At 48.9% G+C, this 15,291-nt stretch overlaps 1 protein-coding gene across 2 annotated transcripts in view; it reads right to left on the bottom strand.

Annotated features, from left to right (window-relative positions):
- Positions 1-15,291, bottom strand: part of LOC144935561 (phospholipid-transporting ATPase ID-like) — a 102,292-nt gene that overhangs the window by 37,680 nt on the left and 49,321 nt on the right. For both annotated transcript variants that reach the window (XM_078862336.1, XM_078862338.1), the window contains exons 6-12: positions 13,632-13,693; positions 11,820-11,892; positions 9,583-9,653; positions 8,317-8,399; positions 7,114-7,272; positions 6,615-6,703; positions 173-369 (exon numbers count right to left, since the gene is read on the bottom strand). In XM_078862336.1, the coding sequence (XP_078718462.1) occupies positions 173-369; positions 6,615-6,703; positions 7,114-7,272; positions 8,317-8,399; positions 9,583-9,653; positions 11,820-11,892; positions 13,632-13,693 (734 nt within the window). The remainder of the gene's footprint in view (positions 1-172; positions 370-6,614; positions 6,704-7,113; positions 7,273-8,316; positions 8,400-9,582; positions 9,654-11,819; positions 11,893-13,631; positions 13,694-15,291) is intronic.

Below are 15,291 nucleotides of genomic sequence, written 5' to 3' on the forward strand. Positions count from 1 at the left end.
CAGCTGCCCCCATGCGGCACTGCGCACGTGTACGCACAATGCGTGTATACGCAGAGTGTGTGTGTGTACGCGCAGTGTGCGGTGTGCGTATGCGCAGCGCGTGCAAACGCGGTGCCGGCCTGCAAACGGCCCTTGGAGCCTGCCAGCAGAGGGCGAGCGTGGACGGGCGTACCTGACGTAGAGCGAGATGGGCACGACGGTGTTGAGGATGATGATGTACGACCAGAAGGTGAGGAACCCTGAAAAGATGGCGCTGTCCACCGCGCTCTCCCACGGCAGGTACGGCTGGAAGTAGTAGCCGATGGCGCTCTCCCAAATGGTGTTTCCGAGCCCCAGGATGGACCCCATGCACACGAGGAAGCCAAAAATCTGCGCACGGTCAAAGACACATGTCGTCGTCATCATCATCACGATCCATGGGCAGGGAGCCCGCAAATATCCACTGCACATTTCCTCATTTGCTTCCACTGTCCTCTCTGCCTTGTAGTGCCAATATGCTCAAGTAGTGGCCACATCTCGTTGGCACCAATCTCTCACGTCATCGACAAGCCATTCTATTTCTGGTTCCTTACATTTTTCCGAACAACAACAACACTTTTAATTTTCCTCTTGTTGTCCATCCTATACGTGTCCAAACAGTGCCAGTTCCCTTCTCATCATGACCTCCTCGCGTGTTGCTGGGCAGGGGGGAGAGACGGGGCATGGCGGTCAGTGTGCTGCACTACGACCCCAGTGACCCCAGGTTGATTCCCGTCTACGGCTAGCATCGGTGGCTAGTGATATACGAACCCCTACCTGCTGCTTCACCAACTAACCTGCGCTGACAGGCGAGGTGAAGTTATGGTCAAATAACTGATATGATCAACACAGTGTGGGGGTGGCCTTCAACCAGCAGTGGATGAACATAGAGCTGTACATCGATCAATAAAATCACTATGGCGAGGACCCAATAACAACATCACCCACTCCCTAGTTTCATCCTTGCTTGCTTATCTTCTGTACTCAGCCATGGCTCTCTCGGCCCACGTGTCACGCTGACCGCAGCAGGGTCTTCGTCCCCGCGTACGTGGCTTACACTCTGCTGTCTATTGCTTCAGCTTGTGAACCTGTGGTGCTACTTATTTGTATTTCATCGTCATTCCGTGCACCGCCTAGAACAGCACCGCAAGCTGCAGCTCCACGTGGTCCTTTCTTTTTTCTGTTATCAGGTAAGGGTCCACCGAGCTATGTAGCTCTTTGTCAGACAAGCGACCTGGCTATTACCAATGATAGCTCAACGAAGTGGCTTATCGCGAGGAACCCACGGCCCTCTACATACCAGGCGAGGTAGTCAATATCTCCTCGCCACCGTGGCGCCTTGTTGCTCAAGAGGGAGCGGAGTGTGTGGCGGTGGCGGTCGCCGTAATGAGGAGAGGTAATTAACGGGGATGGGGGGGGGGGGGCGAAGGGGCCGGGGAATGGGAGAGAGAATTGCACGGCTACAGTGCAGCAATTCTCCAGCAGTGCCCCCCCTTTGAATGAGACACTCCCAATAAAACGGCATTTAACCACATTGAGCCGTAAAAACGAGCTTCACAATTGAAAGGGAAACATTGCAAGGCACGCGGCCTTTTACAATGTGACGCGCACACGTGTAATGGTATTGAAATGGAATGGCGAAGAGGTTCAGGTTCCCAGCTTCGACTCGACGCAGAAGAATTGAGAGTGCTACGCCGCGGGCGCTACGACGAAAATAAAAAAACACCGAAAAACGATAACCGATCGCCGTCGTATTTGGGGCGATGGCGAATTGATGAAAAGACATCGCCGCTCGTTTCAGAAATACAAATGATCACTTGATTACCCGAGACTGGAAATCGGTTACATTATGCATGACCATCTGCCCGATGCACGCGGCACACACACACACACGCGGACAATCTGCACGTGCATTCACCACGCAGTAGCGCTGGCCTTTGCGACAGCAGCACGCGGGTTAAGGACATCTTTTCATTGACGTTTGTGGAAAACGAAAATAAATAAACAAAGGGAAGTGTGATATAACAACACTGGCAAACGCATCTCTTGTACGTACGTACGTTGAACTTCTTTCGCAGCATACGTAGCCAACCGTGCTAATCGGAGGTGCCCCGTCATGGACTATTTTACTAAGAAACTGCATGCAGGGAAACACTACGCACGATTAATATGCATTACATTTTGGTTTTACTCGTTTGCGCCGCAATATTAAATAACGATTTTTCGTCCCGTGTCAATCCACTGCAGGATGAAGGTCTCTATGCGGTGTCACTTATGAAGACGGTTTGACCATACTTCACTGCGCTGGCCGGTGGTAGGTTAGCTACGAGGGTTACCCCATGCCGGTTCAGATATCGCTCGCCGCTCGCGTTAGCCACGGCTGGGAATCGAACACAAGTCGCTCAGGTTTACAGTGCACTGCGCTAAGCACTGTGCCACCGCTCCACCCATAGGCACTGCAGAACAATGTAAAAGACTATTACCAAAGATGTGCAGACATAAGGGACGGAGGGGGGGGGGGAGTTGCCCCTCAAAACCTTGGGAAATCGAGGGAGGAAGCAATATGCTCTTCCTCCTCAATGAACTGCCCTCAACAACCCTCTTGGGTACCCGTGCCCTCAGCCCAATCTCAAGACCACCCCATTACCCTGCAATATGGACAGCAGAGTTAAGACGTTGCAGCCAATGCTGCACCTCAAGGTGGACTACGTAATCCTCAAACTGTCGATTGCAAGGCAGCGTCGTCGGTGGAGCATTTAGCATTTAGGGGTAACATGCTCTCAACCAGGTTTGCCAATTTCCCCTATGTCAATAACTCTCCTTTGCCGGCCATCCGGGATCAATTCCTTACGCTCTCTCTGCGTGTTTGGGGCCATCGCTGCCGGGTTCTTGGTCTGCCACCGCCAGTGTTATCAGCGGTGTTTGTTTTGCCACCCTCGAATGACTCGACCCACTTCCTAACATTGCTTTTTACACATGCAGGCATCTTCACACGCAGCATCCTCTCTGCCGTCAATTTCAGCAGCCTTAACACCTCTCGCTGGAAATTCGATCGCCGCTTTCTGCTCGAATGATGCGTCCGCTTTGGCCAAGTTGTTTACGACTACTCTAGAGTGCCTTGTGCAAGTACAACCCTCTTGGCAATCTACTGCTGGATGAAGACCTTCGAGAAAATGGCAGCGATGAAGATGGGGACGACAGCTGATGGGCCGCTATTAACAGCGCGGGAGGATGGAGTAGCATCCCGCAGGCGTTACACCGCAAAAGCGGCGGGTGATGGCACCAGACCGCGAGAAGTGGGGGCGCTGGGTTTACGGGTTTATTATTGACACAGAACGTAAAAATGCCAAGTAAACCAACAAGCTGTATTTGATTAGCACACTTGACTGCTAATGAGCCGCAGAAGGGTGAAACCAGTCCAGTGGTTTACCACTTTAACAAATGCTGTTGGTCTGGAAGACCAATAGACAAAAAAAAGTAATGGTTTACGGGGAGATACAGAGCAAGTAATTTATTAACTAAATTATGCAGCGCAATGTGGAATTAATGCTGCAAACAAGTAAAAGTGTATTGACATTGGAGAAAAAATATAATGATGACGAAAAGTCTACCCAAGCGATTACAAACAACATCTCAACGTTAGCAGAGAAGCTGCGTGGCAAAATCTTTTCAGCTCACACACACAACCGCACGAAAGGCTGCAAGGACACGATAGCTGCCGCCCCCCACACACACACAAGACACTGACGCAACAGGACACGGTAACTTCAGCAACATCTCGCCCGATGCCAGTGACACGCGTTCATCGATTAACATACAAGCGACGGCAGTGACAAGGTAGAGGCCGTGTCATCTTGGTGCACTTTGACCAAGGAAGAGGCTTAGAACGTCGTGTGGCTACTTCCGTCGGCTGGACGCGCGAGAAAGTGACAACCGTCGCTGCAACGAGATTCTCCGCAAAGAAAAGCAAAGCGCAGAAACGTGCGTGTCATCACCCGGCAAAAGCAATTAAACTCACGCTCAATTAAGCAAGCCGCCTCGCGTGAACCGGGGACCACTTAAGCCGCGATCCCTCCTCGCAAGCACACGTGTGGTGACGTTACCAAAGTGAGAGGTCCGCCGGGGATGAATGCGTCTCTTGTGCCGTGAACTTTCTCCTGCCCCGTGGCAGTTCCCGCGACGTGAACATTTTTTTAAAATTTATATAGAATAAAAATGTGTTTGCGAGCTCCCCGGCTAGAACAAATTACGAAATGTTACATGCAAATGTGAAATGTGTTCCCATCATGCGGCGGCACGGGAAAAACTGCAATGTCAGGGTGTCACAAATGAAGCCCCACTTAAGCGCTAGACACTGTGGGTACTCGTACAGTACAAGTGCATGCGCGCTCCTTTCCTCAATCGACTGCTGGATGAAGACCTCCACGTGCACTCCACGTCATGGGGGTTTATTTTATCATATTTCATCACGCCGGTCAGTGAAGGCGGGGAATAGAAACGTATGAATGTTGGACTTCTTTCGTGCCGTACATAGCCAATCGTGCTAATCAGAGAGACACGGAAGCAAGAAAGTACAGCGCTACTCTGAATGGTGCCGCACTACCCCCTCTACTGACCTACACGTATTTCCTGTGGCCCTAAGACAGCCTTGTTTGTTATGCGTGGTGGTCACCCCCCACCCCCCTCCAAAACCACTGTCCTGGCTCCACCCTCCAGAGCTTCCCATGAGTTTTCGTCGACTTGAAGAAGCTCCCTGCACGTGCAGAGACACTGCCAGCATCCCACCGAACCACCATGCGCGCGGCACAACCCAAAAACGCATCGGCGAGCTACGCAGCACGACCGCAATCACCCACGTGGGTACTGAAATGATGCGCTCCCAGAAGGCTATGTGACTTGGGGGTGCACCCACACCACTCAATGTCGGTAGATCTCGTGGATCTAGTGGACTGTGGGAGCCATGGATTCGAATCGAATCTGGATTCAGATAACCGTCCTTCGTATCCCGTTTAAATACACAGATTACTGAACGCTCTACTGTCTCTGCCGATGAGACACTGCATGTCGTGGAAAGCCGTGTGGCCGAAGGGACGTGTAGCGAAAAAACGACTCACGTCACATGGAGGGACAGATATGTGAAGGAGGCGAATTGTCTTGCTTATTTATTTTGTTAGGCAACAGTGAGACCGCTATTATGGTTTAAGCTGATTTTCATCAGACATGTGTGACAGCAGACCTGGAATGGATATCACGATGGGTGTGAGAACACAGAGGGAATTGTCTTTCTAATGTTTGGATCGCGGCTCAAGCCAAACATGTCTTTCATCAGCTAATAGCTTTCATTGGCCCTCGATACGAGCACCCGTGGCTCCCCACATTCATAACCATTCCCACACGCACGGATATCAAGTGGCCAAGTGCCGTCCGCTGGCGACCCGTTACGCCGCACGTCCACGGAAATGCATCCTTCGGAGCTGCTACGACCAAAGCCACCAGACGTGCGCGGAAGCGCAAACATCTTTCAATCAATATTTTCGTGTAACGTGCGGAAAAAAAAGATATCCCCACCGGTTAATCAGCTGTGCGATACACCGATTGACTTGAGTAAATTTGGTAGGCAAAGTACTCATAAAATCACCACAGCGTGCTGCCGACGTATCAATGTTCGCGAGGGTTTAGACTATCCGGTAGCACGTGACCGAGAGAGATCCCTGTATCTGCGGCCTCTCATGAAGATTTAACCGGGACGGAGACCAGCGATGGAAATCCACACCTCGTGAGAAACAGCAACACTCATTCATAATGTACGTGCTGCCATTGCGGAACTTGTTAACAGACGGTTCAAAAATAGTGGCGCATTATTGTAAAAGGCAGAAAACTTGGTACTCATGAACTACCGCCTGCCTTGTTGTTCAGTTATTATCAACGGTGGGCGAATGAGCAAATCACTTTGAAGCTAAGCAGTGTTGAGCCTGGATAGTGCTTGGATGGGCAACCACCATGCACTAAACAGGTTGGGAGAGGCTGCTGCGGGGCTACGTGGTGGTGGGCGGCAGTGGGAAGCGCAGCAAAATGCATCGTTCTACCGTACTTCTATACTCCCGCATCTGTGCTTCGAAGCTGCACGCCAGCACGGTCACCCTGCTAAGGGAACGAGCCAAACGAGCAGTGGTGAGTCCGTCTCACGCACGAACAAACGCACAGTGTGGAAACACTGGGGAACTTTATACAACTTGACATATTCATTATTTTGTATTCAGATATGATAATTTTGTCCGTTACATGATACGCCAGCGTAAACTGTAATTTTGAACCAATTTCTGTTAAAGACATTTACGAAACCGAAATACTTTCATTTAATTTCCAGCAGCAATTGTGTCACCGTCTAGGAAGGGTGAACATCGCTCCCTCTCGTAACCTCTGCTTTGTTCACCACCCACGCGATGGGCTGGGGTACGAGAGCCTAAAATCCTAAAATCCTCGAGATGTTCGCAAACTCCAGCTGCTAACGCAGAGGCCGCGATCAACGTCCGGGCCGTGGAGATTCGACAAACGCTGTTGCCATGGCGACACCTCAACGCGTCCGGGCCACTCACCCACAGCACGAGGGTGTTCATGAGGCGGTCGATGCTGGTTCTTTTTAACTTCGTCCGTCCGCTGTTCTGCATCAGCTTGGTGTCGGGGCCTGCGGGAGAGGCACCGCTGGTGAGCGTGCGATCCGTCCTCCGACGACGACAACAACAACAGGCAACTGGGGCGCATCCGCGTTAGGTTGCCGCACAGATGGAAATGTGTTTTTAACACTTTCCCGTTTCGAGATGTCTGCAAGTTGCAGGATGTGGTGGTCCCGGTCACCGCTGAATTTCAGAACACGCGAGCAGTTCGGCGTTCATTTTATTGTGAGAGACGTAGCGCCGTTGACCGCCACACTCTAGGATAGCTGGTGCCAAACTCTGGCACACGTTCTCCCGCATGGCCTTTTACTTTCGGGAATAGGTTAAGCTGGCAGAGCCATGAGCGAGGACCTCTCAGGCCGCAGGTCTAGTGGACGTTGGCGCGTCTCTGGGGCGGCCCGTTAGGAGTGGCGGCTCTCACCTGCGAAGACCACGAGGCCGTAGCACCACTCGGTGTTGCGCAAAACGCAGCCGCGCAGCAACATTTTGTCGTTGTCCAGCGCGTACGTGTTGCCCCGCCAGTACAGCGTGCCGGTGAACCTGTCCAGCTTGTTGTTGGGCGGTTCGCAAATCACCTCGCCTGTGCGCGTGCCACACACGAGAGACAACGGTCGCGGCTCAGCGAGTCCAGCGACAACGCCGGACGAATTGTGTTCAGCTGCCTTGCTTTAGACCACGCACTCGATAACATGCACAACTGCCGTCAGCGCCAGGACGATGTTACAACTCTATCCCGGCCTCATCCTTGTTCGGTAATCATCAGTACAGCCAGACTGCGGTGTACTTTTCAGTGTGATGAATCTCATCGTTTTTTGCAGAAAGCGATAGGAAAAGAATGCTTTGCAGATGTCGTGAGGAATAAGAGGTTGCAATGGGAGAGGTGTGTCCAGGACCAGGGGGGCAGATCACCGAGTTGGGCACTGGAGATGGCACTCGGGGTTCCATGACCAAGGGAATGCGTAAATCCACACGGCGGCAGTGGGGAGTAAATTATTGATGGACTATAACCCACCCCAGTGCCAGAAAGGGAGAAAACAATGGCCAAGTATGGGTGGCATTAGCAGCACTGCCCATGGTGATGACCTCTTTTGATGCCGATCACGTAAATAATGTCAATATGTTTACAGCGGGACGTCTTCTGACAATAAATGCCAGAGCAATTTCCGAGAGAAGCTTTCCAACTACGAATACCAAACGACAACTTTAAAAACAGCCAACACGTAACAGAATAATATCGACCCAACATGGCATAGGTCACCCATAGACAGGCAGCAGTGACACAAGAGGAGGACGGATATCCACATGGTTTGGATATATATATTTTTTAAACAGAGTTGATGCCAATAGGCCCAAATGCCTAAAACGCCAAGCGGCCATTAATAGAGAGCGCTATTGAAGGCATAACGGATACAAATTAAATTTGTTTCTTGAACTGAGAAACGCCATAAGAGACCTGGCGAGAGAGACGATGGGAGGGAATTTCAGAGTGCAGCTGTGCGAGGGAAGAAGCGGAAAGCGAAGCGCCGCGTGACCTGCCGCGCGGTGGCCAAACGCCCCGCGTGAAGACGAGGCGACGCTGTCCGGTCGGGGCAGGAGGTGACCGGGAAAGCGGGAGGGAACTTACCGTCAAAGTGCGCCAGCTTGTCAATGTCGTCGGCAATCTGGGAGGTCACGGGAAGAGCCTGCCGCACCTTTAAGTTCGTCTCGCTGCAAGGCGCGGATAAAACAAAGACAAACATCCCCCGTATAGCTTGTAATAGACTGTTGGGGCAAGTGCTGTTAGAGAGCAGCACCAATGAAGGCCGGCACAGCATACAAGGGGTTGGGGAGTAGTCAACACCATGCCCGGCCGCCTTTGTCTCCCTCGTGGCGATGTTTACACATCGCACCAGGTACTAATTTGAGGTCGAGTCGACACACACAGAGCTCGTCGTCGTCGCTGTTGTCATTGTTACGCTGCTGCCTTCACTTCCCCGACGAAAACGTGAATACTGCTACAGCTTTGCACCTCCGATTAGCACGGTTGACGACGTAGAGCGCGAAAGAAGCTTTAAACCCTTTAATTTTCAAACAAAGACTTCTCGGCACACATCGATATTCATTGTGAACGGCAGAGAGATTATTTGAGAACAGTGCACACTGCAGGCGTTTCAAAACATCAAAACTGTTCGCAACTTAATAAAAGTTCAATGTGGGCATCTTTAAAATGGCTCGTACAATGTATAACCTACGTTATTTTGTATATACTTTCTATGCGCCGAATGATAGGCCATGTTTTTATACGTATGTGAGCATCTTTCCTCCTGAACTGATGGAGTTCGATGTTGAACAGTCGATTCAAAATAACTAGAAATATACATCTTAACACCTATATACTCTTTGGTTTTTTCGGTAAAGTCAAGTAGGTAAAAAATTTAATTAAATAAAAACAACTAAATTAAATCACGACGTTTCGGGACACTTGTGTTGCGCCCAAAACGTCGTGATTTAATTTAGTTGTTTTCATTTATTTTATTTTTTACCTACGTGGCTTTACCGAAAAAACCAAAGAGTATAAATCCTTCCAGTCACGAAAGCTGAATCAGAATCTTAACACCTCCGACTTACTCTTGGGCAATAAACCAAAACATTTTTACGCAGCATATTAACAAGACACGCGGGATTTTTACCCGCATTCAGCTGCTTTTGCCAGTTTATAACCCTCGATAAAGATGATATACGACTGCGCATTTCTATAAAGTATGTATGCAAAGCGGCTTTTAGCAGCTCGCGTTTCTCAAGGCGGTGCGTGCGTGCGTGGTCTGCCTCGACAGTGTCGAGCATCGCGTGGCAGAGGACGTGCTTGAGAAGCAGGAGGGCCCCGTTACTGGAGCCGTCAAGAGCAACTTACCCATCAAGCTCCGCCGTCTCGATGTAGCACAGGCTGTGGGGTTCGCTGCTGGACAGCAGCATGAGGTCGGCCTGCGAGACACGTCACGCACTCCGGTAAAGCCACGGAGAGAAAATGCCGAATTTGAGACGAGCGCTTTTTGCACGAGCGGAAAAAACTGCTTGGGAGAAACGTCGTCAGCGCGGCGATCCACTCTACTCGCTCGCAGCCACGAGCATTGCACCGGCGTCAACGTGGCTGACTGTGCATGGGAAGGCATTCCACCTCGAGGATCTACTAAGTTAAACAACCGTTCATTTGTTTACTGAAGAGACAAATACCAAAGTGCCCCAATGCTTTTTTTCGTTTTGCTCTGTCAAGCGATGGGTCCCTGTATCTCCATTTTGGGTTCTGACCCGGTGGTGTATAATCAATGTTTCTGTCTCTCACACAGCACAACCAATGTCCACCTTCAACATCTAGTGCTGATCAGCTGCTACTGATCTTAATCGGATGACAGTGATACGCTGGGTCAGCGCGAAACTGAATTTGAACTCATGACCAGGGCTCTATCAGCTCCCTACCATGGACATGACTTTTAATCTTTTTTAAATGTATTAATTACAAATTAAATGTATGGGCCACAAGAGGTCTAAAGACAAGTCCCGTTGGTCCAAAGCATGAAAAGTGATTGTTTAAAAATCCGACAATACACCTTCACAAATCCCTCAGCCACCACAGCCTTCTGGGAGTTCACAATTTTTGCAGCATTGGATCAACACAAGCAAACTCTGGACCGGGTTTTGACATTCAGTGTCTCATTGAATGTCAGCAGAGCATTCAATACTCTGTGTATTTAAACGGGTATATGAAGGACGGTTATCTGAATCCAGATTTGATCCAAATCCATGGCTCAAAGTCCACCGGCTCTACCAACACGGTGCGTGTGCAGCCCCATTCACACTGTAAATGGAGGAAGAGGAGGGGGGTGGAGGGGTAGTGACAAGGTGGGAGCCACAGGGAAGAGCAAGAGAGAGCGCGAGAGGTGCCATGGGAGAAGTGAAAGGGAGAGTGGCGATGGCAACAGCTGCCTGTGCTGTTATGAAGGTGGGATCTACGTGCGTGGGGGTGTATGTACGTGTGTACGTGTGTATGTGTGTACGTCCCACGCTGTGATGCTGTGAATCGCGCTTCGCACCTCCTTGGCACGGCACGTTGTCAGTCAGCCGCTCAGTGTGGTGTCTTCTCCCCAACACTTAAGGCTCTGAAGCCCCCCCATAGTACATTTTTGGGTCTGGGGAATCCCAATCACACCATAGAAAAACATAACAAATCTGTGACCTGACCGTGAGGATCAGGGATTCGACCCACTTTCTTCCATTTTTTGAAGATAACAGGAGCGGTGCTGTGAGTGACCTTTTTTGATGGCATTAAATATTATTTTGTGATCGCGAGCGGCCGGCCGAGGAACTTTCCAGGTCCTCACTAACCCGTAAACGCCACTAGGCCTTGCAATGCCAAACAGTTCTCCTGACCTTCGAGCGAAGGTTGGGGTGGGTCGGTAAGCCTTCTCCTTGGGGGTGATTAGTTGCAGCTGATGTGATCAGACTTTGCCTCCTCTCCCCTCAGATAGATGACACGCACGCACACCTCTGTGAGCCAGCGTTTCTGGGAGGGTTCTGCATCTGTGGCCCGTTGCAGCTGCTTTGGCCACCGTTTCAGGCCATAACTCTGAACCAATCTCCCCACCCACCCCCCAAGCGAGAGGCGTAAGAAACAATCTGGTAGGAAGCAGAGCAGGCGAGTTTGCGAGCGAACATCTACGCGCAGTGCAAGGCTGCCAATGTGCCGGTGCGCAGGTGCATGCGCGTGTGTGTGTGCGTGTGTGCATCTGTGAATGTGTGTGGGGAGCATTAGTATAGCGGTTAGCGCGCTACTCTACGAACCCAGTGACCCGAGTTCGATTCCCGCTCACGGCCAACACCAGTCGACTTGGCGTCAAAATGAGTACCTGGTGCGATATGTAAATATTGCCGCTGGGGAGACAAAGGTGGCCGGGCGTGGTGCTGGCCACCCAACCCCTCGTGTGCTGTGCCGGCGTTCATAGGTGCTCATCGCTAACAGCACTTGCCCCAACAGTCCGGGGATCTTTGTGTGCGTGTGTGCGCGCGTGTTCATCAAGCGCTGTGCCTAGAACACATGCGCCGGGGCGAGGTGAACAGGGGGATGCCCGGTTGGGCGAGTGACACATTTCTCACGGCAACAAATTGGTTGTTCTCCATTTTGATGATGTCCCCAACGCGCACGTTCATCCATTTTTCATTCTGCAGTCTTCCGGACCAAAAACGGAAAATGATCAAATACACAAAAAAAAACCCTTGGGGTAAATGGAACACATAAAGAAAATAACACTTGGTGAAGATTTACTTTTTTTTCCCTTTTCCACCAACCGCACATGTGTTACGACCCCGTTTACATTTCATAGCCTCGAGAGAAATAAACACGGCACCTGATTTGTTTGTTTGCGGAAGTCTCATTTTGTACCGGGATGTTGGGTGAAAATCAGCGAAATTGATGGAAAGTGCATTCCAGGAAACATAGCAGCCTCGACACTGCGGATGTTTTCCAATCTGTAGCAACCTACCGTGAAGCTACACCTGCTGCTACCGGCTACCCAGAACGGAAAATCGTCGTCCATGTGCTGCATAAATCTATTATGCGCATATACACTGTGTGTTTCGTATATATTGGATTTATTACAGGGTGGATAGAAATAAACTATTTCCATTTCCCTTCACGAGCATTGTTATCACAACTTGTAAAATAGAGGGGCTACAGCAGACTTCCCTCCTACACACTGCAATGATAACCAACGTCAACAATGAAGGTGCACTATGATTATCACACCAAAATAATTCCCGTATCCTTACACTCCTCGTGACAAAGTGCTCCCACAAAGCAGGTGTGTGCGTGTGTATACACTTCACGTGGCCTCAACGTGCACATATCCTGGCACAAGCGCTGTGGCGACGTCACCGCCACTTAGTGGCAAATGGCGGTTGTTATTATACATACAGGGCTGCCCAAACGTTAGTAGTAGTAACGACACATTTATATATTTTTATGGCTTAATGACACATTTATATATTAACGCGATCTAACCCAAAAAAAAACTATTGTGGAGTAGTAGTGTATTTTGAATTGTCCTGTGAGCCAAGAGGCTCTTCAATTGTGTTTCATCAACAAACGACAACAACAACACCACCGCCGCTTCTCCGACGCTCGGGACAAGTCACAGTGAAATCAATTAATGATGAACTGTAACAGATAAGCGAAATAAAAAAAAATTGATCGCAAATCATTATCGCAATATAAAAATGTACCTTTTATTTAAGCAATAACAAGTTAAATATAGGTTATTATCAAATAGCGCGCTGTACAACATAGGGTTATTTAATTTATTTTAACAAACGTTCAAATTGACTTTCATTAACATTAATGAAATGCATGAATTCTCCTTTGAATTGAAATGAGGACTTTTTTTAAGATTACAGCTCTGTGCGTGATCTTTGAACACTCATCAAATGGTGTTTCATCTCAAGCCATGCATGGTTGGTTCTTGGTCGAGTTTTGTAAACAATTGATTGTAGGCGACTTCACAGGAAGAAGATGAAGAAAATTTGAAAATAATAGATACAATAATCAAATAAAGAATTAACAATTAAAATGTTTTAATACCAGTGTTTAAATAAATAAAATAACCCTGTGTGTCCTGACTTTTGGGCCATATATATGTACGTATGTTGAGCTGCTTTCGCACCGTACGTAGCCAACCGTGCTAATCGGAGGTGCGGGGGAAGAACAACAAACTAAACCCTGTATATGTATATATATATAAAATGTAGAGGGAAATAGCATTCGCCTCCACCCTCACACCTCCCAAACGGCCACGGCAATGCTCGACCACCCTGCAGGTTCGACAAAAAGGCCGCTCACGCACATCAGCAACATTCACAAAGGCCAAAAAAGTGACCGAAGCAAAGGGCAGACAGTGGTGGTGGTGGACTTACTTTCCGTTGATGTGAACCTGAGACTGTCTGTTGTTGACCTGGTTGTCACTCCTGTGACGGAACTGAAAGCAAAAACGAGGAACACAACATCAACGGATCAAGAGAAGCGTAACGACCGCAGCATTTCCGAGTGGTTGGAGACCGCTGAAAACGAAGCGTCAAATGTCCCTCGTGGTACGAACATGGCAATACAACACCTCTCACTTGTGGCCCTCTTATCTGCAAACTCCCATTATCCGGATTGGCCTTTATTATTGTTCGCAATTTGTCGGATTACACGAAACTTACGGAGGGAACTGTTACACCACAAGGTTGCGATTGGCAAGCCTTCTATGAGGAGATAAGAGGAGAAGTCTGTGGCTTTACACGGCAAGCAATGGCTGGCTTTGATGAAACTGCGCCAACTTCGAATACAAATTTGCGCCTGTTGAAGCGAAAGCCACTTGGTCGACGAATGTCAAGGGTTTTAACAACAACACCTTTTGTCTTGCATCTGAAATCACTCATCCGCAGCACACACCACTTGTCACCACGTCAAATGTTTTTCCCCTCCCAAGGTGAATGTTAACGATGGAACACACGCGGAAGTCGTGGGAAGGCAGGTCTGGTGAATATGGGGTGTGGGGGTGAGATCCAACTATTTTATTTCATAAGTTGCCCCATCTCCCATGAAGACTGGCAACTTGGATGCAGGAAGGTGTTGGCGGAAAATGTGAAAAAAATGTTGGTAAATAAATGGGACGTTGGTCAAACTACCAGGCTACTCCCTCCTATACTAAAGACTTCAAACAGTGGCCGAAATGCAGATTCTACGAGCCTTGGGTGCAACACGTGATTTGAAATGTTTCACTGCATACCACAGGACAAGGATGGTAACTGGTACAAAGGGGCAAAGGTTACGGAGGTTAACCAAGCTGATCTGTTTAATGTGCCCTCCACAAAGTTCCCTAATGAATATAAAACATCTGCAATTATATGGTAATTGATTTAAATTAATTAGATTGCAAATTACATTTGCAATCTGCGTCATTGCAGCATGGGCTTGTCTTAACGAGATGCATTCCTCGAGCGGTGGCAGTTGAAACTTCTTAACTTCAAATTTGGTCAATAATGCAATAACCTCATCGACTTCATAATCAACATCATCATTGTTGTTAGCATTAAGCAAAACTATATTTGGTAGTTTATTGACGTTGTAATTGCAAGCGCATCGTTACATAACCTAAATCGTGTTGGACAGGAACGGTTACCGTATTCTCCGTTATACAAGGCGCACTTTTTTTTATCCTTTCGTAACTTTAACGGAGCGCCGGGAGCAAGTTTGGGTTGCCTCTTACTTTTCAGAGAGCACCTCATAGTCCAGAGAACACGGTACCTCATGCTGTTAGGGAGGGGTCCCGTCGAGGGAGGGGCACTCGTGCGAGGAGTCCAAACGGTACTCACCAGAATGGGACATTTTTGCCAGTGTCAAAGGATGAAAAAATAACAATAGGGTTTTACCCTTTCTGGCAATAAAACGGGAGGTGTTAAGATGTTCAAACACCAAATAAAAACATTTTGCAAAGAATGATGTACTGCATTAACCACATATTCTACTTGTGGTGAACATGCAAACAAACATGCTCTGATAACATATTTGCATTGTCTTTGAAGCTGAGCG

Source organism: Lampetra fluviatilis, chromosome 13 (assembly GCF_964198595.1).
Source record: "Lampetra fluviatilis chromosome 13, kcLamFluv1.1, whole genome shotgun sequence".
NCBI lineage: Eukaryota > Metazoa > Chordata > Hyperoartia > Petromyzontiformes > Petromyzontidae > Lampetra > Lampetra fluviatilis.